Source organism: Diabrotica virgifera, chromosome 4 (assembly GCF_917563875.1).
Source record: "Diabrotica virgifera virgifera chromosome 4, PGI_DIABVI_V3a".
In the NCBI taxonomy this organism is placed as follows: domain Eukaryota; kingdom Metazoa; phylum Arthropoda; class Insecta; order Coleoptera; family Chrysomelidae; genus Diabrotica; species Diabrotica virgifera.
This window is the reverse complement of record NC_065446.1, coordinates 111,818,122-111,843,761: the sequence shown is the minus strand read 5'-3', so window position 1 is coordinate 111,843,761 and position 25,640 is coordinate 111,818,122. Positions and strand designations below refer to the sequence as shown.

The window sequence follows — 25,640 nt, the reverse complement described above, 5'->3', positions numbered from 1 at the left end:
TTTTATTACCTTTTAACCATGTAAATCGATGTAAAAAGTAATTCTAAGAAAAAATGTTTTTTACATTTTCTTCGTAAAACTAATATTTTTCGAGTTATTCGCGCTTGAAAATAACAGTTTTTCGATGAAAAAAATCAACTTTTTTAGACGGTTTTTTGCGAATACTGTAAATACTGAAAAAACTGTAAATATTAAAATTGCATCTTTTAGTAATACAAACCAATAGTACATTGTTTACCGGGTAGGAAAAGCTTAACATTCCTGGACGACTGTGAAGATTGCTAAGTCGAGGCGCAAGCCGAGACTTAGCAACACAGAGTCCAGGAATGTGGCTTTTCCTACGAGGTAAACATACTATTTTTCCGCAAATCGTTTAAAATTCGACAGATATTGATTGATTTAAAAAAAACGCGATAATTTTATTCCCAAATAAATGGTGCTTTGAAATTCCTAATAAAATTACTTGGGTTACTATGGAAACGTATTGAGGTTGAATTGTCAAACTTGACGCTTATAAATTTAACACTAACAACTGTACGGAAATATCATTTCCTTACAGTAAGGAAATGACATTTCCTTACAGTAAGGAAGTCCTGACTTTTTCTTCAAGAAATTTTGACAGGAATGTCAAAATTTCCTGGCGATTTGCGGAAAATTATTTTTCTGTAATACCTTTAAGACCAATACAAACCGAAATACGGCATGTTAAATTTAACTTTTTTCGTCAAATGCATAAGTTGAAATATTCAAAGTGAAATAACGGAAAAACTTTGCATTTTTCGAGGAAAATTTCAATAATCTTTTTTCAAGTATATTTAGGCCTCTCAAAAAATATTAATAAAAAGTTTCTAGCCTGAAAATTAAGCGACTTATGATCGAAAAAAGTCGGTACCTGCTTTTCTCTATGAAAAAAATCAGTGAAAACAACCCCCTAACTACCCTCCTAATTAAAAATTGGTCTTTACCTTTCTGTAGTCGTTTCAATTGCGAGGTTTTGCCAAATACACCCAAGAAGTGTGACCTATTTAAAAGGCCTAATTTTATCCATTTACCACCCATTTATTACCCATTGGAATTACCCATTTTTCACCTTTTACTTCAAAATATCTCCGAAAATACTCGAGATACGAAAAAAATTGTAAATCACTAAACTGTAGCTTTTTTAATAACTAAAATTCTCTTGTGCGTAAATTTTCATTGAAGCGAAGAGTTAGCGAGATATAGCTGTTTAAAACCTCTATTTACGAGCAAACACCCCCTTATTCGAGCCCTTTAAACCCACCTTAATTAAAAACTAAGGGATCTTACGGAATTTAATTCACACAGTCTTATAACTCTTCAATAATCCTACAAAGTCATTTTTGAAAGTACTTTTTATCGCCATAAATGAAGGAGCTATGTTTATAAAACGATTTTTTTTTTCTAAAAATTCGGATAGTCCGCTTATGGATAATTTTCAATGTAGGTATAATACCACAGAACCGGTTCGTATACTGGAAGATGACTAAAAAACTATTTGTATTTTGCTATTAATTTGTTCATATTTGTAAATTCGAATTTTTGTGTAAATAAATGTTTTTTAATTATTTAATTCTACTTTTTTTTCTGTATAGATATATTAAAATATCTACTTATAAAAACTGTAATATTATATCCTAAAGTATAAAACAATCATTATTTGACCAATTAAAACCAAATTTTACCCATATTAAAGTTTACAATGTTTTTATATAATTTTTGACAATAAGGGGTAGTTACACCCCTAAAAATAATCAACGCATGATATAAAATATGAAGTACAGGGTGAGATCATCCTAATTCCAAATTTTTATGTAAATCGATGCAAGCCGAAATTATGCTTTCAGGATAAGTATATTTTTTATATATAGCTCTAACAAGGGTGGTTTTAAGGGTTAAAATATTATGATAGTATATCTTAAAGCATAAAACAATCATTATGTAACTAATAAGAACCAAATGTTGACAATATTAAAGTTTAAAATGTTATTTCATAATTTTTTACAATTAGGGGTAGTTTTCACCCTAAAAAAAAGCGTACAACGGCTTAATATAGAAAATGAACTAGAGGGTGTAATGAGCCTAATCCCAAATTTTTGTACAAATCGATGCTGGACGAAAAAATTGCGAGGTTTTGCCATTTTTTCAGCTTCATTTCCTCGACTATTAATAATTATTAAGAGTTTGAAGAATCCGATTTATTTATTATCTTATTATTATCTTAAATCATAATAAATTGTATGTAAATTATGTTGAGCCAATAATTTGGAAAGCTATACAGGTTAATAGACCGTTCACTCAAGGTAAAATATTGCAAAACCTCCGAATTTTAAAGAACCGCTTGGATTGACATAAAATTTGACACACACATAGCTAACATGTCAAAGACACAAAAGTGATATTGTTCCGATGTGCGCTTTTGTTCTGGGGGTGTACCACCTCTTCTCGGGGGTAAAAAATACACGTTCAAAATAAGTCCGAATACAAAGTTTTTTAGTTGACGTTATCTATGGAAGTGGATAAACTGACTAATTCTAAGCATTTTTTTCTATAGAATTTTTTAACAAGTCAATATACTTTTCGAGTTATACAGGGTGTCCCGAAAGATTGGTCATAAATTATACTACAGATTCTGGAGTTAAAAATAGCTTGATTGACCTCACTTACCTATATACAATAGTGCACACAAAAAAAGTTACAGCCCTTTAAAGTTACAAAATGAAAATCGATTTTTTTTCATACCTATATCTAAAACTCAGAAATTTTTCATTGAAAACGGACATGTGGCATTCTTATGGCAGGATCATCTTAAAAAGAACAACAGTGAAATTTGTATGTACGATCCAATTGAATTATTATTGTGGTACCATTAGTTAAACACAATATTTTTAAAACCTTTTTGCCTCTTAGTATTTTTTCGATAAGCCAGTTTTTATCGAGATGCGGCTTCTTTTTTAATATGTTTACATAAAAATTTTATGGGGGTTTCGTTCCTCTAAACCCCCAAATGTGTGTGTACGTTCCAATTAAATTTTTATTGAGGTACCATTAATTAAACACAGTGTTTTTAAAACTTTTCTGCCTCTTAGTGTTTTTTCATATTATAAAAATGTAAATAATTATAAATTTTTCATATTATTTCCAGGTCTCTATAATCACAATCGTACTTAACCATATACACAATTAATACGTGGTGGAATTGAAAAATATTTAAAATATCTCGATAAAAACTGGCTTTTCGAGAAAGTACTAAGAGGCAAAAAAGTTTTAAAAACAGTAGGTTTAACTAATAGTACTAAAATAATAATTTAATAGGAACATACACAAAAATTTAGGGGGGTTTAAGGGAACGAAACCCCCATAAAATTTTTATGGGATGCACAAATTTCACTATATTTTTTTTTTCAAGATGCTCCTACCATAAGAATGCCACATGTCTACTTTCAGTAAAAAATCTCTAATAGTTTTCGATATATTGGCAAAAATTTATTTTCATTTTGTAACTTCAAAGGGCTGAAACTTTTTTTATGTGCACATTTGTACTAAGTTAAATCAGGTAAGGCTCAGTCAACCTTTTTGAACCCAGAATCTGTGATATAATTTATAACCAATCTTTTCGGGACACCCTGTGTATTATTTCCGAGCAATTCTCAACGAAAAAAAAAACACGTTTTTAGACGGATTTTTGCAAATAACTCAAACAGTAAGTATTTCACCAAAATAAGCTAAAAATAGAAAATATTCGTAAAAAATATAGCTTATAAAAATGTGAAATGATGGTGTGTGTATGAAGTCTGTAGATCCAGTAGAAGCAGAGTTGTAGCTAGTGAAAAGTAGGCTATTAGTAGAAGCCCATGGGGCGGCTCTCACCTCACAATATGACTTGTTAGCTAGGTGTGTGCCAAATTCCATATCAATCCAAGCGGCTTTTTAAAATACGGAGCGAAAATCGTGGGTAAATTAATGGACTATGAGGGCACGACGTATTTTTGTATATAAACTCAAAATATTGTTTATGTCTAACCAAATGGCCAAAACATCATAATTCTTTTTTTTGCTTAATCCTACCTGTTCCCTGTTGAATAAAATAGGTATTTACCGATACCTAATGGGCTCTTTGGTTATCTGTAATGCGTACAAAGTTTTTTTTTGTTGACTATCCTACTTTTTTAAGCTACTCCAAAAAGTAAGAATATTTTTTTAACCCAGTATTATTTTTTTAATACTGTTTCTATCAAAGCAGTCCACAGTCTTTATAATGGAACGACTGCAAAACTTAAAATTTGATCAAGGGTATCTGAGCGATTTAAGGACACGACAGAACTGACGCAGGGCTGCTGTATTTCACATACACTTTTCAAAATTTATCTGGAACAAGCTCTCAAGCTATGGAAAAGAAATGTAATGGCATGGAAATCCCTCTAAATGACGAGATAACACTATACACTTTATGTTTCATTTATGGCCAAATTCTGATTGCTCAGGATCATGACGACTTGAGTTACATGATGCGGAAGCTAATAGAAGAATACAATAAATGGGATCTCGAAGTCAACATTAAGAAAACGGAAGCGATGTAGAAATTAAACACTGTGATGAATCCTGGGCATCAATATATCTCAAGATGGTATACTCGATGCTGCTATAAAAGATAGAAACTTACAGGTAGAAAACCCATATCCATGATGAACGGCATGCTGTAGGATCAAACAATATCTAAAGCGAATAAATAGTTCATATGCAATACCATTCTTAAAAGTGTAATAACATAGTGGCAGTAAAGTTCGGCCAATGAAACAAAGAACAGATAAAATGTTATTGGGTAGAGAAATAGACTTCTGGAGAAGATCAACAGATAAAGCAAGAAGAGATCGGATACTAAATGAGAGACTACGAGAAATGACGGTGGTCACGCATACAATATTTGATGACATAAAAACAAAACAATAATTAATATGATACGGCCATGTACAGAGAATGCCAGATGACAGAGGAAGGCCGAGAAGAAGCTGGAGTGAGGGAATAAAAACAGAACTATCAATAACTAGACTATTTTTTTTAACCCACCTGGTATTATTTTTTGTCCTTTTATCTCCCGTTTTTTTTTATTACAAAATACATTTCCCGAAATGTATGCACTTCAAATTTATTTTTAATTTTTAATAAACACGTAATTAAATCGTGAGTGATTCATTATTTTGCGGTGTTTCCATAATTTCTTTATTAGAAATGTGTCTAAAAAAATAACAAGTATGTATAATGAAATTTATTCTATAGTAATTTAGGGATAGGATTGTGTATAATATTGGAATTTCCATAAAATTAGTTTTTTTAATAAGTGGCAATAAAGGATCATGCTTTATTTGTACAAAAAGTTTTAAACTTCGATAAAATAACATTAAATTACATAATATATACGCCAGTCAATGGGAGCAAGAATAGGATATTACCTCCGAATTCTATCCTATTGCATGGATTTTAATGAAATTTTGGGCCTAGCCTCTACTTGTCTCCTAATTCAAAGTCTACCCTATGCCGATGTGAGCTTTTATCTTGGGGGTGGTTCCCACCCCTTCTTATGGGTGGAAAAAATTTTGCTTAAAATGACAACCCTAATTCGCTAGAGAACCTAATTCTAAGCAAAAACTGTTCTACAATTTTTTTTTTAAAACTCAATCCTTTTTGAGATATTCGTGGTTGAAAATTGGCTATTTTCATGGAAATAAAATATCTTTTCGAACGGTTTTTTGCGAATACCTTAAAAACTATGCATCTAACTAAAAAAATATATTAAACATTTTTGTAAGTAATAAAAAACAAAAAACACTTGCCTTCTTAAATCTTCCAGTTAAAATACAAAAAGAGATAGGTATGGTAGGTGAAAATAGTTTGTTTTTTGGCACATTCTCAAATTGGTGTATTCAACTTGAAATAACAGAGAAACGGTCAACTTTAGGTGTATAATGCTACTAATACCTTTTGTAGTGCTTGAAAAGACCTTTAAAATGAGCTATATTAAAGGTCCATTACATTAAAATTAAGCGAGATATGCTGCAAACAAAATTTATAACTAATGTATTTTAAGAAAAAATGAGAAGTAATTTTACCCCCATCCACCAAAATGTAAATCCATTGTTTTCCTTTTACAATACCTTTTATTATAGTGTTATTTATATGTTAAAAAAATTGGACGGGTTTAAAATGAATGCTTTTTGAAAAAAAAAATCAAATTATAGAGCGCATTTTTAAATTTTCTTAAAAATCTCCTTTTTCCCTATGTAACTTGAAAATGATAAGAGATACAACAATGAAAAATAAAAAGGAAATTTATATCTGAAAAAACCGTACATTTTTGAAAATATCTTTTTTTCGTATCTCTTATATTTTTCGAGTTACATGGAGGCAAGGAAGAATTTTAAGAAAATTTAAAAATGCGCTCTACAATTTAATCTTATTTTTTTCAAAACCGTTTATTTTAATCCAGTCCGACTTTTTGAACATAGAAATAACACTATAGTAAAAAGTATTATAGAAGCAAAACGATGTATTTAAGTTCTGATGGATGAGGGGTTAAATATACTTCTCATTTCTTCTTAAAATACATTAGTCATCAATTTTTTGGCAGAATATCTCGCTTAGTTTGAATATGGTCGACATTTAGTATTGCTCACTTTAAAGGTCTTTTCAAGCCCTACAAAACTTAATAGTATCATTATACACTTAAAATCGATAGTTTCTCTGTTATTTCAAGTTGAATAAACCGATTTGAGCATGCAGAAATAAAACAAACTCTTTTTACCTACCATACCACTCTTTGTGTTTTAACTAGAAGATTTATGAAGGAGAAAATCTCTTTGTTTTTGTATAACCTACAGAAATATTTTATATAGTTTTTTTGTTAGATGCATAGTTTTTAAGATATTCGCTAAAATCCGTTCGAAAAGGTGTAATTTTTCAATGAAAATTGCTAATTTTCAACCACGAATAACTCATAAGCATTGAGTTTTCAAAAAATAATTATAAAACAGTTTTTGCTTAAAATTAGGTTCCCTAGCCTCTTTGGTGGCTATTTTAATAAAAACATTTTTCACCCACGAGAAGGGGTGGGAATCACCCCCAATATAGAAGCGCACTTCGGCATAGGGTAGACTTTGTTTGTTAAGCTATTCCCTACTTACTTTGAAAATATGAAGTAAATCAATGTAGTAGGATAGAATTCGGAGCCAAATCCCCTTATTGACGGCCCTTTAGGTTTCCACCTTTAGACGTATCAGAGGAGTATGACAACTGTCACTGTGATAGTAGAATTTTATAAAATACTCCTGTCACAGACGTCTAAAGGTGGGAAACTATGTAATGTAATGTTAATTTATACATTGATAACGATCATTTCCACCTCCACTACTTTCATCTGTTTTTGTTTCGCAATGTATTATGTTTTCCACCTTTTGCGCTACTTTGCCGACTATTATTGCGCTCATCACTGTATTCGCGGTGTGCAAGTACTTGGAGGGGATACGAGAAACGATCGTGCGCGAATAGCGGATAAATATTGCAACATTCTTAAATAATTCATATTGTCAATTGAAATTGTCAAATTGACGTATATTTCATACCTACTGTCATTGAAGAAGAAAAATTATATACTGCTCCACTATATTGATATGATATGCAATTATTATATAAAGGAAAATTTAATTAATTGTATTTTGCTTGCAGTACTGCATTATAATAACTAATTTTATTTACTACATACAATTGTTTACGTTTTAATAAAATAACCTGAATCTTATTTTTTCTTCTTATTATTTTTTTGGACTATGGCCTTGACAATTATCCAGTAACTACGACTAATATAATTGGCCAATATAATTAAAAGTTCGAAAAATGTTGCTGAGCGTAGAAACCAGGTGCCTCTTTGCCGAACTTGCACAACTTAATTTTATTTAAGACAACTTAACTTTATTTAAGACAACTTAAATCAATTATTTATCAACAGCTCAAAATATTCCCGATGCCATGTCAAATATTTAAAATATTTACTGTCTGACTGAGAATATTATGCTGATTATTTCATTCATAGGAGATTCTGACCAATAGAAAGCTACAGAAATCTGAATTAAATCGATAATTTTTGATAATCTCCCGTCGTTAAGTATATTACGACAGATGCCCTTCGTTACTACGAAAAAATACATTCAATGACAATTAATGTTTTAAAAATTATAAAAGTGATGACTTTCAATCGTCAAATATTTATAAAAACTGTGTGTTTAATGGTACCTACATAAATAAATTACAATAAAATTTTGGTTTTGAACAGTTTTATTCATGAAATAATCGCAACAAATTGCACTCGACCTCTGAAATTAATATAGAATTTTTGCTCTCGTGACACTTTGACATAATTTCACTCGCCTTCGGCTCGTGAAATTAAAACTGTCAAAGTGTCACTCGGGAAAAATTCAATAATTTCAGAGCTCTTGTGCAATTACTACTGACAATATTCTATTCGACTGAGTGCGTTGTATGACAAAGATAGATTTGGAAAATATTACAACGGACATTGTGTTCATTTTTTTAGAATCCTGAAAAAACCAATAAATATTTTTGAAAAATTTAAACGCAAAATGAAAGACTAAATTATTACCGAGGGCCGAAAGTTCCTCAGAATAAATAAAAAGTATATTCTGAATGAGATATTTGAAATTAAAAATCACACTAAATTTTCTCTTAGTTTTTCACCCCTGTAACTTATTAAAATAAACATTATAGAAGTTCTCAGGGACTTTTGGCCCTCGCTTATAACGTAATCTCTCATTCTGCGATTAAATTTTAAAAAAATACTTATTAGTTTTTCCAGGATTCGAAAAAAATTAATCCCATTTGAATTGCATTGGAGCAGAAACTACGTACCCATCCCCTTAACGGCAAAAACTTTCGATAAGTACGTGTTGCCAGTTCCGACATACGGAACGGAAACTTGGACTTTTAACAACAGCGTAGTTCACAAACATCAAGCGACTCAGAGAGCTATGGAACAGAGAATGCTCAACATTAAGCTCAGTGATTGCAAGTCCAATAAAGAGATAGGATGATGATCAAAAGTAACAGTTGTGATCCAGAAGATTGCCATGTTATAATGGAACTGGGCACGACACATAGTAAGAACGGAAGATAACCGTTGGACAAAGCGGATTCTCGAATGGCGACCAAGGTCAAGCAAATGATGTAGAGGCAGACCTCAAACAAGATGGACTGGTAACATCAAGTGGCAAAAGGTTAAATGGCAAAAAGTTAAAGTTATATACTTGCCTAATGTAGGTAAAGTATCAGACTTAACACCAAAGTCATATAGACCAATAAGCCTATCCTCTTTTCTATTAAAAACGCTAGAAAGGCTTCTGGTCAGGGACGAAATGCTAAAAGATAATCCTCTAAGCAATCGTCAATACGTATACCAACCTGGTAAATCTACGGACTCTGCATTGGATGATCTAAATATACTTATCTCAAAGTCAATGGAGGACAAAGAGATAGCAATTGTCGCTTTTTTAGATATTGAAGGGGCATTTGATAATGTTACTACCAGCTCTTTGATAGGGGCTATGAGTAGACGAGGCGCACCTGCGGTCATTTGCAGATGGATAAGGGCATCCCTGGAGAATAGGATAGTCATATCCATTCTGGGTAAAGCAACCATCAAAGCAAGAGTAGGAGTCCTTTCACCTCTACTTTGGGCAACCTTGGTAGATGATCTTCTCAAAAATCTGTCCACAGAAGACTTTTACTGTCTAGGATACGCTGACGATATAGCAATCGTTGTCAGGGGCAGGTTTGCCCAGGTGGTGTTTGGAAGAATGCAAGCAGCCCTAAATATAGTTGACGACTGGTGTAAACAAGAGAGACTGATAGTCAATGCTCAGAAAACACAAATCGTCAACTTCACCAAAAAGACAGCACTACAAGGCCAAAAACCACCGGTGCTGGGAGGAAAAGAGATTTCATTTGCCAAAGAAACAAAATACCTTGGGGTTTATTTTGATCATAGGCTTACATGGAATACTCACATCCTAAAAACCACACAAAAACTATTATTACCCTGGGCAGGTGTAGAAGAATGTGTGGTAAGAATTGGGAGCTTAACTCCAAAATGACTCTATGGTTATATACAAGGGTTATTAGACCCATGATAACCTACGGCTCGGTGACGTGGTGGACAAAGACGCAGCAAGTGGGAGCAATAAAGCTGCTAGGTAATACACAAAGGCTAGCATACTTGTGTATTACAAAGGCCATAAAAACCACTCATACAGCAGCGCTGGAGGTCCTGCTGAATCTACCACTACTTCATATCTTTGTGCAGGGCGAAGCCAGATCAGTGATGCACAGTTTAATCCATGGTCAGCCACATATAAGCCAGGTGCATGGTGCTGACAATAGAAAGCTAATCGAGGAGCTAAAAGCCGATATGGTGATAAGGCAGCCTATCGATGCAACAGCAACGAGATATAGGTTTGACAATAAGTTTAAAATTAATATACCAGGCAGGGAAGACTGAAAGGAAGGTGTACCCATACAGGCTGTTGCTACCTGGTACACTGATGGCTCAAAAACATCGGAAGGTGTGGGAGCCGGCATAGTAGGAACAAATCAAGGGATTCAGTTCCCCGTTAGTCTATCAAAGGATGTCACAATTTTCCAGGCAGAAATAACAGCAATCCATCACTGCCTGGAAGAAGTAGAAAGGCAGAAAAGAACGTTCCGTTCAGTTGCCATCTTCACAGACAGTCAGGCAGCGCTTAAGGCACTCAATTTTGTAGAGGTCAATTCTAAGCTTGTATGGGATTGTGTGAGTGCCCTAAATAAACTAGGAGATCGTAGCAAGGTTACGGTGGCCTGGGTAACGGGGCACGAGGGTCATAAGGGCAATGAAAAAGCAGATGAAATGGCCAAACAAGGCTCATTAATGCCATTCGTTGGACCGGAAAGCTTCTGCGGCGTTGCAAAGGCAGTTACAAGAACGGCTACAAGAAAGTGGGTAGCTCACAAATCTTTGGAATGGTGGAGGAATTCACCAGGTCAAAGACAGGCGAAAGAGTTCATTACAGAACATTCGCCAAAATTTACGGCAGACCTAATAAGCAAAGACAGGAAAACAGTCAAAGCCATAATAGGTCTGCTAACAGGGCACTGTAAGCTGAATAGGCACTTAAAGCTGATGGGATTGGCAGATGATGACCTGTGTAAATTCTGTCACCTGGAGGAAGAAACAGCAGAGAACATTTTATGTCATTGTGACAGTCTGGCAAATGTGCGGTTCTTTGCATTAGGAGAACAAAATCCAACGGAAAATAGCTACATGGAAGGTTCAGTCTTGAAGATATTAGACTTTTTAAAAAGGGTCAGGCTAGAGAATGTTATCTAGGACTAGAGGGCCACAATAGATCTGAAAAGGGCGCAGTGGAATAGGCCAGAAAACCATCTCTCTAAATCTATCTAACATCAAGTGAATGGCTGGACACGAATGGATGCAAAAAAACAACAAACAGATATGATTGGACACACCTAAGAGAGGCTTACATCCAACGATGGATGGAATAGTTGTTGATGATGATAATGACCCTTCTGCAGTTTTAGACTCGTCTATGGCTAACTTTGCAGCCTAAGTTGTGTTTCCTATCCCCCATCCCACTCGTATGCAGATGTCCCTGTATTTGGGTACCATATTGATAGGCACTAGGCACTATCGTCCATTTACGGTTTTCGTCGTTTCATTTATTAACTGATCCAACCAACATATATTTAGGTTCTCTCAACATCTACAAGAAAAAAATTATATACAGGGTGTCCAGAAACTCTACCGACAAACGAAGACAGGAGATTCTTCAGATAATTTTAAGACAATTTAGCTTAATTCACCTAGTCCGAAAATGCTTCCTAAGGTAGCTAGAGAGAGCTCTTTAAAGATGGCTTCTTGTAATTAGTTTTTCTTAAATATCTCCAGAACGCTTCAATTTAGAAAAACGAAAATCGGTACATATATTTATCTTCCAGAGATAAATCGATTCCACCCATTGCCAATTTCCAGTGTCGATCATTTTGGGTAGGCGTCCGTTTTGGGTAGGGCAACGGTTATTTTATCACATAACTTTTTTGTCTTTAATTTTTAAGCATTTTTGACACTGGATTATTAAATTGTGAACTATTATAGTACTAAAAGATACTCTTAGTTTAAGTCCGTAGGACACACGGTTTTCTAGAAAAATCGAATATAAAATTTTTCGTTTTTTGAATTTGAATAAAAATTGAGAATCATTTAAAAAAAAAACGGTGTATTTTATCAACTTAAAGCAAGAGTAACTTCTAGTATTGGAATAACTCATAAGTTAATAATCTAGAGTCAAAAATGGTTAAAAATTAAAGACAAAAATGTTACGCGATAAAATATCCGTTGACCTACCCAAAACGAACGCATATCACCCGTACTAGAAATTCGCACTTAATGAAATCGATTCATCTCTAAAATATAGATAAACGTACCAATTTTCAGATTTCTAAATAGTTTTTTTTGAAATTCAAAAAAAAGAAAAATTTTCAAATCGATTTTTCCTAGAAAACGGTGTATCCTATCGACATAAAACAAGAGTACCTTTTAGTTGTAGAATATCTCACAATTTAATAATACAGAGTCAAAAATGCCTAAAAATTAAAAACAAAAAAGTTATGTGATAAAATAACCGTTGCCCTACCCAAAACGCACGCTTATGATCGGTACTGGAAATTGGTGATAGATGGAATCGATTTATCTCTGGAAGGTAAATACACATACCTATTTTCGTTTCTCTCAATAGAAGCGTTCTGGAGTTATTTAAGAAAAACTACTTACAAGACGCCATCTTCAAAGAGCTCTAGCTCCTTTAGGAAGCATTTTGGGACTAGGTGAATTGGGTTAAAATATCTTAAAATTATCTGAGGAATCTCCTGTCTTCGTTGGTCGGTAGAGTTTCTGGACACCCTGTATAACTATATAATGCATTTTACAACCATTATTATTATTCATCTTTTATTTCAGTGGATGATGAATGCTTCACAGAACAAGGGTCGCTAGGAGTATGCAAATATCTCACGAACTGCCAAAGCGCCAAAGATAACATTAAGAAGGGCATATATCCAACGGATATTTGTGGATATGACGTAACACAAGTTATAGTGTGTTGTGTACCACCGAGACAACCAACACCTATCATTAGAGAACCGCCAATTATAACCCGACCTCCTCCACAAGTTATAACTCCGACACCAAACCGAGTTGGTAATCAGCCAGGTGATAAGGCCAATGCAAGTAAGTATAATTTTAATACACTCATCGGCACAAAATCTCGTCACCCAAAATTTTTAATTAAGAGGAAACAGTAGCGATCAACAGGTAGCAAAAACTCGTTCCAAGATTGCGGCTGTAATTTTGAATATTTTTTCGAGATATTTGGCACACGTATTCGTAATATAATAAAGACTGGCGGTACAGAGCCCAATTTAAAAAATATATTAATATGTGGAAATTACTCTGTAATTAAATACAATATTAAAAAAACGAGCCTCTATCGCCATTAAGAAGAACAAAAAAATACACTTTCTTCAAATAAACTTTTTTATCCGATGCCTAGATTTTGTGTCATTTTGGAACTAGTAATGAAATAAAAAATTTTAGTAGTTCCAAAATGACACAAAATCTAGGCATCGGATAAAAAAGTTTATTTGAAGAAAGTGTATATTTTGTTCTTCTTAATGGCGGTACAGGCTCGTTTTTTTAATATTATATTTAATTACAGAGTAATTTCCACATATTAATATATTTTTCAAATTGGGCTCTGTACCGCCATTCTTTATTATATTACGAATACGTGTGCCAAATATCTCGAAAAAATATTCAAAATTACAGCCGCAATCTTGGAACTCGTTTTCGCTACCTGTTGATCGCTACTGTTTCCTCTTAAGTTTGACAATTTATATCTTATTATTTGTACTCCGATTTTCAAGATTCTTGCATCAGTTTGTAGGTACATGTATTGATATCGATTTTTATTATTCCGGTAATAAGAATTTTTTGCTTAGATGGTATTATACGGGTGTGAATGGAAGCGTTGTATTTTCTCCTAACTTTAAAAAGTTATGTACACAAATTGGGGGGCTGATTTTTCTACATACTCCCTTTGCATTTAGGGCAGTCAATGCGAGCAAGAACAGGTTATTACCTCCGAATTCTATCCTACTGCATAGATTTTATTGAAATTTTAGGAATAGCCTGAAAATATCTCCCTATTCAATGTCTACCCTATGCCAATGTGTGCTTTTGTCTTCGGGGCGGTTCCCACCCCTTCTCGGGGGTGGAAAATTTTTTGGTTAAACAACTACGGAAGTTGCTAGAGAACCTAATTCTAAGCAAAAACTGCTCTATAATTTTTTTTCGAAAACTCAATACTTTTTGCGTTATTCCTGGTTGAAAATTGGCCATTTTCATTGAAACTTAACACCTTTTGAAACGGTTTTTTGCGAATACCTTAAAAACTGTGCATCTAACTAAAAAATATATATAAAACATTTTTGTAGCTTATAAAATAACAAAGAGATTCTTTCTTTTATGAATCTTCTAGTTATAACACAAAAAGGTATATGGTAAGTGAAAAAACTTGTTTTCTTTGTGCATGCTCAAATCAGTGTATTTAACTTGAAATAACAGAGAAACGGTCGATTTTAGGTGTATAATGCTACCAATAACTTTTGTTGTGCTTGAAAAGACCTATAAATTAAGCAATATTAAATGTCGATTACATTCAAACTATTCGAGATTAAAACCTTTGATCCCGGCGCAGTCGCATTACAACTTTGTTCTGATTGAATGTTCAAATGACATGACAAAAATTATCCAATATGGCAGCTGTGGCACAGCTGTGGGACTGTGGTTTGGTTATGTAAGGTTGTTGCGTTTTAAAATTTGTAGGAAGAGAAACAACAAACAAAAAGTTAGTTAATGGTTATACTGCCTTTTTAAATAGTTTTTATATTATATTTTTGGATTTATTAACATTAACATAGAAGAGATGATTGTTGCATGCCAATGTGAAAGCCCATTAAACTGTGACTAGTATGAGTGCTGCAAAATTACTGATAAAAAACCTATTAACTCGAAGGCGTAGAGAACTGTGGATAACAACAATCAACTGGGACGATCTACGATCTCGCTTATTCAAAGCTAAAGAATCTTACACTGGTAAGTGTTTTAAAAATAGTTGATCAAATTTTGTTATGATATTTGAACATATCCACTTTGCACGATGCAAGTGATTGCGAAATTTATTAGTCGTTATACGGGCTCTGATTGGGTGTTGAAATGATCTGTCAATAATAAATAATTGTTCAATATGAAGGTAAATAAATGTATAATATATTAGTTTTATTGTTGTGAGGACAGAAACAAATAAGTTTATAATTGTAGTGATTTTTAAATAGTTTTTAAAGCAACAGGTACGTAATAATTGTAAATGTATCATAGGCACCTACCTATAGTTTTCTTACTCTATGTTTTGTTGTATTTTTTCAATTCTAAATCATTTCAATTCAAAATCAAAATAATTTGATTTACATAATTCAAAAATGTCAAAAGTTTAATCCGTTAATTAGTCGATCTTCGCACATAATGGCACACTGTCTTCGTGGCGAAGCGTTTAATGCGAGTGAACCCCAATACAACGCCAATACCAGCCGCGCTGGTAAGTCGGTTCGAATCCCAATAGAAACTTTTATTATTTTTTTTTATACATTTTATGATTGTAAGTATATTTATTATATAATTTTATTCTCAGCAAATACGTATTTAGTTAAAAAATTTTCCAACAATTAATGTTCAGAAATCATTTGTGGCATTTTTAATGCGTTTGTGTGTGTTTTATTCTTTTATTATTTTAATTTTTGGCACTGTTTTAATAAAAGTATTTGAGAAGTAGTAAGTATAAATTAGTTTAATATTTAAATAAAATATAAATAAAAAGTATATTAATTTCGTTTATAATCATACAATCATATAATAGAAGTATAACTTCTTACGTGCGTACAAAGTACACACACATTCTTTTTCTTCTACAATACATTTTACTACAGTGTTATTTTTATGTTCAAAAAGTTGAGCGGGTTTAAAATGAATGGTTTTTGAAAAAAATATAATCAAATTATAGAGCGCATATTTAAATTTTCTTAAAAATCTTCCTTTTTCTCCATGTAACTGAAAAATTATAAAAGATACTTTTATAAAAATAAAATCAAAATGTTTATCTAGAAGAAAGCTACATTTTTTTATGGCATCTTTTTTTGGCATCTCTTATCATTTTCGAGTTACATGGAGAAAGAGAAAGATTTTTAAGAAAATTTAACCCCTTCGGTACGGTGATGCACCCTTGTGCATCATGTTTGTCTGTCCGTTCAGTACGGTGATGCACACGGGTGCATCATGAGTTTTCGTACGCCATAAGGCGGTACCACTATCTTTATCTTATTTCAGGTATTTTTGTTCCGTCCAAATTACCTTATTCAAATCTAAAAGTGGGGAAACCACTCCTCAAAGTGGGTGATGTCCAGAAGGAGATTAGATTTAGTTAATTTGATTGGTGATAAGGTTGTTTGGATGTTTGACTGATGGGATTGTGTGGAAGGTGAAGTTACTGTGCTACTGTTTACAACTTATCTTACCACCCTTACTATCCCTTGCAAGATAATTCGGATGGAATTACCCAGATTAGGAGACTGGGACGATATCAAGTACAAGATAATTTATGGAATTCCATCCGAATTATCTTGTTTATCTTTTTAATAATTTTTTTAAATGGTATTTTATGGATAAAATTTAAGTTAACTCACATACTACGTAGAATAACAAATTTAATAAAAATAAATTTATTTCTAACATTAGTGTTATTATTTTTAATTAGTTGTAGTGTGATGCTGTATTTTAACCGATCGGTAATCGCTTGAATCCGTATATAGGAGTCGATTTGCCGAATGACGGTGCGGCACGAAGGGGTTAAAAACGCGCTCAATAATTTGATCTTATTTTTTTTCAAAAACCATTAATTTAAAATCCGCCTAACTTTTTGAACATAAAAAGAACACTATACTTCATCTAATTTACTAACCGTTGCACGTCATCCGCGTCATAGCCTGTGACGTCGCATGATACCAACACGAAATATTTAGGCGGTAGGTGTGTTCTTTTTAGAAACACGTTGCCGAATACAGTGGAATTACAGCCACTAGACATATTTTATTATATACGCGTAGAAATAATATTTGAAGATTTCTATTAATGTTAACCTAAAGAAATACACAATAATATGTTTCATTTAATTTGTGTCAATGGATTATAAAGCGTTTTTATGAAGCATATTTACTCGAATCACACTGTAACAGTAATCGAACGAAGGTGACATTTTAGAATAAATTGGTAACATTTATTTGACAGTTGCGGTGATGACACTTCATATTTGTTTATATTCTTTACTATAAGTATCTGTTTTATTATATTTACTGTTTTTATTATTTACTTTACTATAAAAACATCCTCTACTAAAAAATATAAATTTCACCTAATTTTATGACGACTTGGAATAATCGAGGTATCTGACTACCTTTTTAGTTGTTATTGTAGACATATAAAAAAAAACCTACCGGCTTCATAGCAAGAGTTCGGAGCGGTTTTTTAATTATTAACAATGCAGTGTAAAAAGGCTTGCACTGCAAATCTTAAAAGATTATAACTTAATTCTTGTTATCTATATCTTAAGTTTTTACTTATTTACATTGAATATTAATTTTTTTTTGTATAATCCACGTTTACAATAATTATGTGATATATTTGATTTAAAATGGATTTAGGATTTTTTTATACTTTGGCAACTATGTCAACTTAGATCTCTGGCGTAGATTATGAAGTGCAACGGTAAGGAAATTAGATGAACTGTATAGTAAAATGTATTGTAGAAGAAAAAAGGTTGCATTTAAATTCTTGTGGATGAGGGGTTAAACATACTTCTCATTTATTTTCTTAAAATACGTTAGTCATCAAATTTTTTACAGTTTATCTCGAATAGTTTGAATGTAATCGACATTTAATATTGCTTAATTTATAGGTCTTTTCAAGCACAACAAAAGTTATTGGTAGCATTATGCACCTAAAATCGACCGTTTCTCTGTTATTTCAAGTTAAATACACTGATTTGAGCATGCACCAAGAAAACAAGTTTTTTCACTTACCATATACCTTTTTGTGTTATAACTAGAAGATTCATAAAAGAAAGAATCTCTTTGTTATTTTATAAGCTACAAAAATGTTTTATATATATTTTTTAGTTAGATGCACAGTTTTTAAGGTATTCGCAAAAAACCGTTTCAAAAAGGTGTTATGTTTCAATGAAAATTGCCAATTTTCAACCACGAATAACGCAAAAAGTATTGAGTTTTCGAAAAAAAATTATAGAGCAGTTTTTGCTTAGTATTAGGTTTTCTGGCAACTTCCGTAGTTATTTAAGCAAAAAAATTTCCACCTACGAGAAGGGGTGGGAACCGCCCCCAAGACAAAAGAACACATCGGCATAGGGTAGACTTTGTTTCTTGGGCTATTCCCTACTTACTGTGACAATATCACGTAAATCGATATAGTAGGATGGAATTCGGAGCCACATACCCTCATTGACTACCCTATTACAAGAGATATTCGGATAATTCAAAAAAGAAAATCTTAAGAATACCTACAGGATTATAGTAAAGGAGTAAGAAACAAAAACGGCTTTCTAATTTTTTCACATATTTTTTTAAAGTTGGGAGAAAATACAACGCTTCCATTCATCGCTGTATAATGCAATCTAAGCAAAAAAAATTTGTTACCGGAATAATAACAAACGACATCAATATATTTACCTACAAACCGATGTACGAATCTGGAAAATCGGGGTACAAATAATAAAGCTATAAATTGTCAAACTTAATAAAAAATTTTGGGTTGCGGAATTTTGTGCCGGTGAGTATATATCCTTGTGAATAAAAGTGACTGACGTCATCTAAAGGATAGCCAGACTAAAGTGAAGATGAGTAGAACACATAGCCAGAATGACAGATGAGCGATGGACAGAGGTTAGTGGAATGGAGACCAATAGAAGACAAGAGAAGTATCGGTCGAGCGCCTACAAGGTGGATTGATGACTTTAAGAAGGCTAAAGAAAAAGTGGATAGCAGTGGCCAAGATAGACGGGGTTGGAAACAAGAGGAGGAGGCCTATGTTCAGCAGTGGGCTTTTGAGGCTGGATAATGATATCCTCCTTCTTCGTGTGCCATATCGTCCGTCCTGGCAGGATCGCCATGTAGAGGCGATCTTAGGTCTTAGATCCAAAGAATAACATACCCATCAGAAATATGGTCAAATAGAAGAAGCATCTGATAAAACCAAAATAGAAGAGATAGAGAGCAATTGTAATCAAACCTCATACATATAGTGTATAGTGTATACTATGTCTATGTGTTAGAATCTAACAGATTTCGGCCAATGGTCAAAAAATACGACCAAAATGAATTCTGCTCAGCCATGAGCCAATGTCCGAATTATTGCTCTTCAGCTGTTTGGTGCAGACCAGAACGCATTCTAGAGCATTCTAGAGTTCTGTTGGAACTGCCATAATGATTTGCCTTATTTGTACATGAATTGTTGCTGTGATATTTGCTGTTAAAGACGCATCTAGCATTGAGAAATGAACTATATTATTATTTTTATATTTTAGTGTGTCAAGTATATTCTCAATATGCATATGAGAAGATTGAGAGTCCTACATTGTCAGTAATAACAACATTTTCAAAAATATTGGACTGTCCAATTTCTACGCAACCTCTGATTGTAGGTGGAACTAAAGCAGGACGAAAAGAATTCCCGCATATGGTAATGATTTTAAACACTATACTTTAAATATTATATTCAGGGAAGGTTGGTCCAGAAGACCAAAGAATCCCTTTAGTTATAGATTTGTTCGAAAATGTATTTCAATTTTATCTATTTTATCTACTTTGTGAATTTTTCTAAAAGAATAATTACCTTATATGTCATAAAGTTTCTCAAAAGTGGAAACGACTTTGAAAATAATTCAATCGGCACGACAACTTGACGCGGAGCAATGCTACTGAAAATTTTGTTATCTTTATTCTTCATGTCATCCTTTAAGAACATTAGCTATCATCATATTCATTTTTCCCTGTCTGTAGAGATTCTGTAACTTCTATTGTTGTTTGTCCATTCAACTGCTTTAAATTTTTCATCCACGATGCGCGCTATCTCCCCTGTTCTGTTTTCCTTCTACATTCCCTTGTATAAACAATAGCATCAACTCATAAGTTTCATTCCTTATTTTGTGATATAAGTAGTTTTCTTTCCTTCATAGTGTTGAGTATTTCTTTTTCTTTTTTCAACTTTCTCTATGTTTTCGTGTTTGTTACAAGTTGTGTCCATGATATTTTCGACATTCTTTGATAACACCTCATCACAAAGCTGGTAAATATTTTTTCATTTGCGTCCGTAATTATCCAGGCTTCAACTCCATATAAAAGGACAGAGAACACATAGCATCTAACCACTCTAGTTCTCATTTCTATTCTTAGTTTTCCATTGGATAATACTGTTTTTATCTTGTTGAAAGCGCTTCTGACCATCTCAGTGCCTCATTTTATTTCAAGGCTGCAGTCTTAGCTCACATCCCAAAGAATTGTATGTTGGTACTTTCTCTAAAGATTTTTCTTTAACGTAGATTTTTCGTCGTCCAAAATTTGCAGACCTTCTCTGCTCTCCGCAAGGAGTATTGTGTCTTCTACATATCTGAGATTATTCACTAGTGTTCTATTAATTGATATGCCTTCATTGATTTCTTCTAGTGCCCATATAATCAGCTCTCCTGAGCACATATTTTAAAAAATAAAAGAGATAAGATAGAATATTGTCTTAATTGGAGAAGTAAACTAGATCTGTTGTCAATTCCGGCGTCCATCCATCTCTTTCTTTCCGACTACCTTCTCGATCCTCTCTCTGCGCTGACAGGCAAAATTTAAGAAAATCATTCGTTCATTCTTGGCAGTGTTTAAATATCACCAATAACCATCTACCCAGTTGGGTCTAGGACGTTTCATCGCCGCCGTTTCGATGCCGCCAGTTCGATGCCGATGCCGGCCGATTCATCGCCAGTCAATTAATCGCTATCTGATATAATTCCGAATTTTCGACAGTTACAATTATTATTTATTTTTAGTATTAATTAGGAATTCTAGGAAATGCGAGATATGACGGCGATGAAATGGACTGGCGATGAACCGGCGGCGATGAAACGTCCCATTCCGTACCCAGTTATACCTGTTCGCCCCGAGAAATAGCCGCAACTATTTTCTCACACTTGAACGCTTACTGACTATGCAATGCCCAAAACCACCTCCTGACCGCCGACGAAGACTGCAGGCTTGTCTGTCCAGTGTACAATGGTTTCTAGGGACGGTCACCGAGGGCAAAGCATGGACAGTACACACATATGTCATCTCTGGAAAGAACACCATCTTCCAATCCACATTCTCATCTCTGGTTTCTAACGGTCAGCTGGAAAACACCGTCTAGCACCCTGCAGGCCACCCAGTCACTTTGCCCCAGCGCTTTTTCGGAGTGTTTGCTTTTGCTCCCTACACCACATACCCTGAAGAGGACCACAATCCTAAACAGGGACCAAACAATGTAATCCTGTAAAATAAAGTTTATTCTTTACCTACCCATAATTTACATTGTCTATCTATCTACCCAGTGTTGTAGTCTCGAAAGTATGGAAGTGCTCTTAATAATTATTAACTTTTGAAATGATAACGACATTTGAAGAAGCAAAAATTTTCATTTATAATTAATTATCAATGTCCTCCTCTGCATGTTTCTACATTATCCATTATTCTCTGAAGTCCTTCTGTACTTTATGTCAGCAGTACCTACCTATTGTGTCTTGATAACTAATATTATTCATAAGTTGACAATTTATTGTAATATCGTCTTCTAATTTTTAGAAAGTTTAAGAATTTTTTTTCACTCCCTCTTTGCTTTAGATCACAAAAGTATGGTCGACATAAGGTCGTTCTGGACCACTTTGGTAATCATGACATCTGGTTCTCCGATATCGAGTATGTAGTTGTCCTGTGAGAACCTTGGGTAGCTGAAGAAGTAAAAGAAGTGATTGACAATGAACAGAGGATTGTAATAAGTGTCCACTGATCGCTTGATCTCTTTCTTCTTTCCGTAAGAAATGATCGACAATGACCAGGAGGTTGTAAGAATTGGTCGCTCATTTCTAGATCACTTCTTCTGTCCCGAAGAAGAATAGTCACATGTTGGTTTTTTATGTATCTGTAGGGCTTATTATGTTTTTCCCATTGCTTTCCTCAGTTATATTAACACCAAATTGTATAGAAAAGTGTACGCTAATGATTTTTCTATTATTTTTTTAATGAAAACAATTTATCAACTATTTACTGTAGTCGTAATACTTATTTTCTCTATATTTATTTTAGATCCAAATTGGTTATGGCTCTCCTGATACAAGTTGGGACTGTGGAGGTACATTAATTAGTGAGAATTTCATTTTAACTGCTGCTCATTGCTTGCGCGGTGGCAAGTAAGTATAAAAATAGCTCATTTCAGTAATTTCATTTTTGGAAAAATTTCATGAGACTCGCCTAAAATTGTAGTTTATACCATAAATACTTGCCGTTGAAATACTATTTGAAGATCACAATTACTTATAGTATGCTAAATTTGCAGTTACTCGAGCGTTATGGGGACCTATTGGGTTGTGAAGATTAGGTCCCAAAACGAAAAAAAGTTAAATTAAGTTTTCCATTTTAGTGAAGACTTTCCATTTTTAATTTAATTTTTCCATTTTCAACTATCGGTTTTTCCGATTATAGCACGATCTATCCATGATTCCAAAAAATATTTCGAATAAAGGTTATTTATCAAAAATGAATAACCGTTTTCAATTTCAAAAGTTATTTATTTTTACGTAAGGAGTCAAAATCTGAAATTAAAAATGAGGGCTCCGATTAAGGATTTTAAAGTAAGCCCCACTCCACCTCCGTGGGTGGTCGTGTTTGATACAGAGACACGTTAACAATATACCAGGCTAGGGATATGCAACTCAGTGCATCGGGGTGTAACGCCAATATCATGTACGGTGGGCATCTAAACATTCCGTATATGTATTTGGAACCTAGGAGTTTTCTATTGGTTCGTTGCAGCACGCGCTAATATTTTAACCAATAGGCGGCGAGGTTCCAAATGCATATACGGAATGTTATTCGGTCCCAAATTCATATACGGAATAAAAGAAAAAGATAAGTTTTTTTCGAGTCTTTTAAAAGGAGATTGATTTTAAAATACTTGTTACTGTATTATTAAATAAAAATAAAGCAATTATAGTATTTCGAATGTTATTTGGTTCAAAATTCATATACGGTATGTTAAATATTCGCAGAACAAAAAGACGATAAAAAGACGATATTTTATTAAAGCCAGTTAAAATGAGACTGGTTTTTAATAGTATATTATGCAACGAGCATTTTAATGATGGTCATTATGAAGCGAATACACTTTTGTATTCATTTAACCATTTATTCATGTCTTCTTCATTTCTAATGTCGACTCGGTACTTATTTTAATTGATTACAATGTATTTAAAACTTTTTGGCAGATCCATTATGAAAATACACAATATTTTATAAAAAAAAAATCATATTTAAAACACAACCGCAAACGTTATAAGCAAGTTAACATTTATTTTCGCCTGATAGCACACAGCCCTAAACTTCAACAGAATTGAATTGAATAGCTGAAACAGATCTCAACATACTTAACAACACGTGCAGGTCATTAAAAATTCTGAGAAAGCGAAACCTTAGTCAAATAAAGAAATATATCTCTCAAATCTATACCACACCGTTTATGAATTTCGCACTAAATAACATTCCAAATACTATAATTGTTTTATTTTTATTTAAAACTACAGTAACAAGTATTTTAAAATCAATCTCCTTTTAACAGACTCTAAAAAAAACTTATCTTTTTCGGTGTACGAATATTTAACATTCCGTATATGAATTTGGGACCGAACAACATTCCGTATATGCATTTGGAACCTCGCCGCCTATTGGTTAAAATATTAGTGGTCTAGCTATCTTTGTCTATCGTGCGAGTGTGAGCGTATCTACCAAGAGGTGGGAGTAATGGAACGACACAAACACAGAGTCGGCGGTCATCATATGCTAGAGAGAGAGAAAGCTAAGCGCCGCGCCGGTAGAGAGAGATAGATAGACCACCGACCCGAACTGCTCAGCGTTGCGCTATTTTTCGGAGCTGGCCTAGTCTACGTGTTATTATATCTATGGTTCGATATCATCTTTGTGACTTGCCCATTTCCTTACGCCCCGCTCAAATTGTCAGATTTTTGAAATATACACTGCTGCATGTACTTAACTTACCTGATCTTAGTCTGACGATTTCGAGTTTTTCTAAGGATAGATTTTTTTCGGGCCCTCCTTAACAAACTTTCCTGTATTAAAAATCCATATCGCCGGTCCGGAACAAGAATGACGTAACTGCAAATGTTGTCAATTCCTGTTTATTGCGTAATTAACTTTTAAAATACTGTGTAGTTTGAGTAGTTTAAAAAACTATTTGCTGAGCCACTACAGGGTAGTTTCGTCGTTATTGGATACGCACCATTTTAGACCTTGTTTCAGATGAATAATGACGCAACTGTGGTTGAAAATGGGAGGACCAAATCAAGATAATGAAATTCGGACCAGTAGGGATGAAAATAAAAGTCATCGCTGTAATATTAAACGGCATACTAAATAAATATTTAAAAATAGTTTTTTTACAGAAAATTTTTAAGATCAAGAATGACGCAACTGTAGATAGAATTGAAAATGGGGGGATTAAATTAAGATAATTAAATTCAAACCAATAGGGATGAAACAAAAAGCCATAATTGTAAGAATAAACGCCATACCGATGCTACGGACTGTTAGTGCTGTTTCACATTATCAGAATTTTGAACGTGCGAGGGTTTTCTCGTGCGGTAGTTTTGACGCACTTGTTCTTTTCACACAATAAGAATTGAGTCGCACGAAAATATTTTGCTGTGTTGTTTGGTATATTAGTTTTATTTACACTTTGTGGCTGAGGTCGGTACATGATACGATGTCTGATATGTATCATTACGATGTATCATAACAAATGGGTATTTTTTGTCCATACTTTTGTTCTAATGCACTGTAATGCGTATTAAATTCATTTGCAATATCTATTTTGTCAGTTATAATTTCTTACGTTTTTAATTAAAAGTCTTAATTTGTTTTTATAATCGTTGTTCTAGTAAGTTATTTGTGGGATCTTGGATTAGCTCATCTGATTAGCTCATACAATATATGTAATAAACTATTCAAAATGGAAAATAAGCCACAATTTAAGAGGATCGGTACGTTTTTAATTCATTTGCAATATCTATTTTGTCAGT

At 33.3% G+C, this 25,640-nt stretch overlaps 1 protein-coding gene across 1 annotated transcript in view; it reads left to right on the top strand.

Annotated features, from left to right (window-relative positions):
- Positions 1 to 25,640, top strand: part of LOC114335348 (serine protease snake) — a 102,869-nt gene that overhangs the window by 52,793 nt on the left and 24,436 nt on the right. The window contains exons 2-4 of the mRNA XM_028285576.2: positions 13,094 to 13,363; positions 19,839 to 19,993; positions 22,636 to 22,739. Of these exons, the coding sequence (XP_028141377.1) occupies positions 13,094 to 13,363; positions 19,839 to 19,993; positions 22,636 to 22,739 (529 nt within the window). The remainder of the gene's footprint in view (positions 1 to 13,093; positions 13,364 to 19,838; positions 19,994 to 22,635; positions 22,740 to 25,640) is intronic.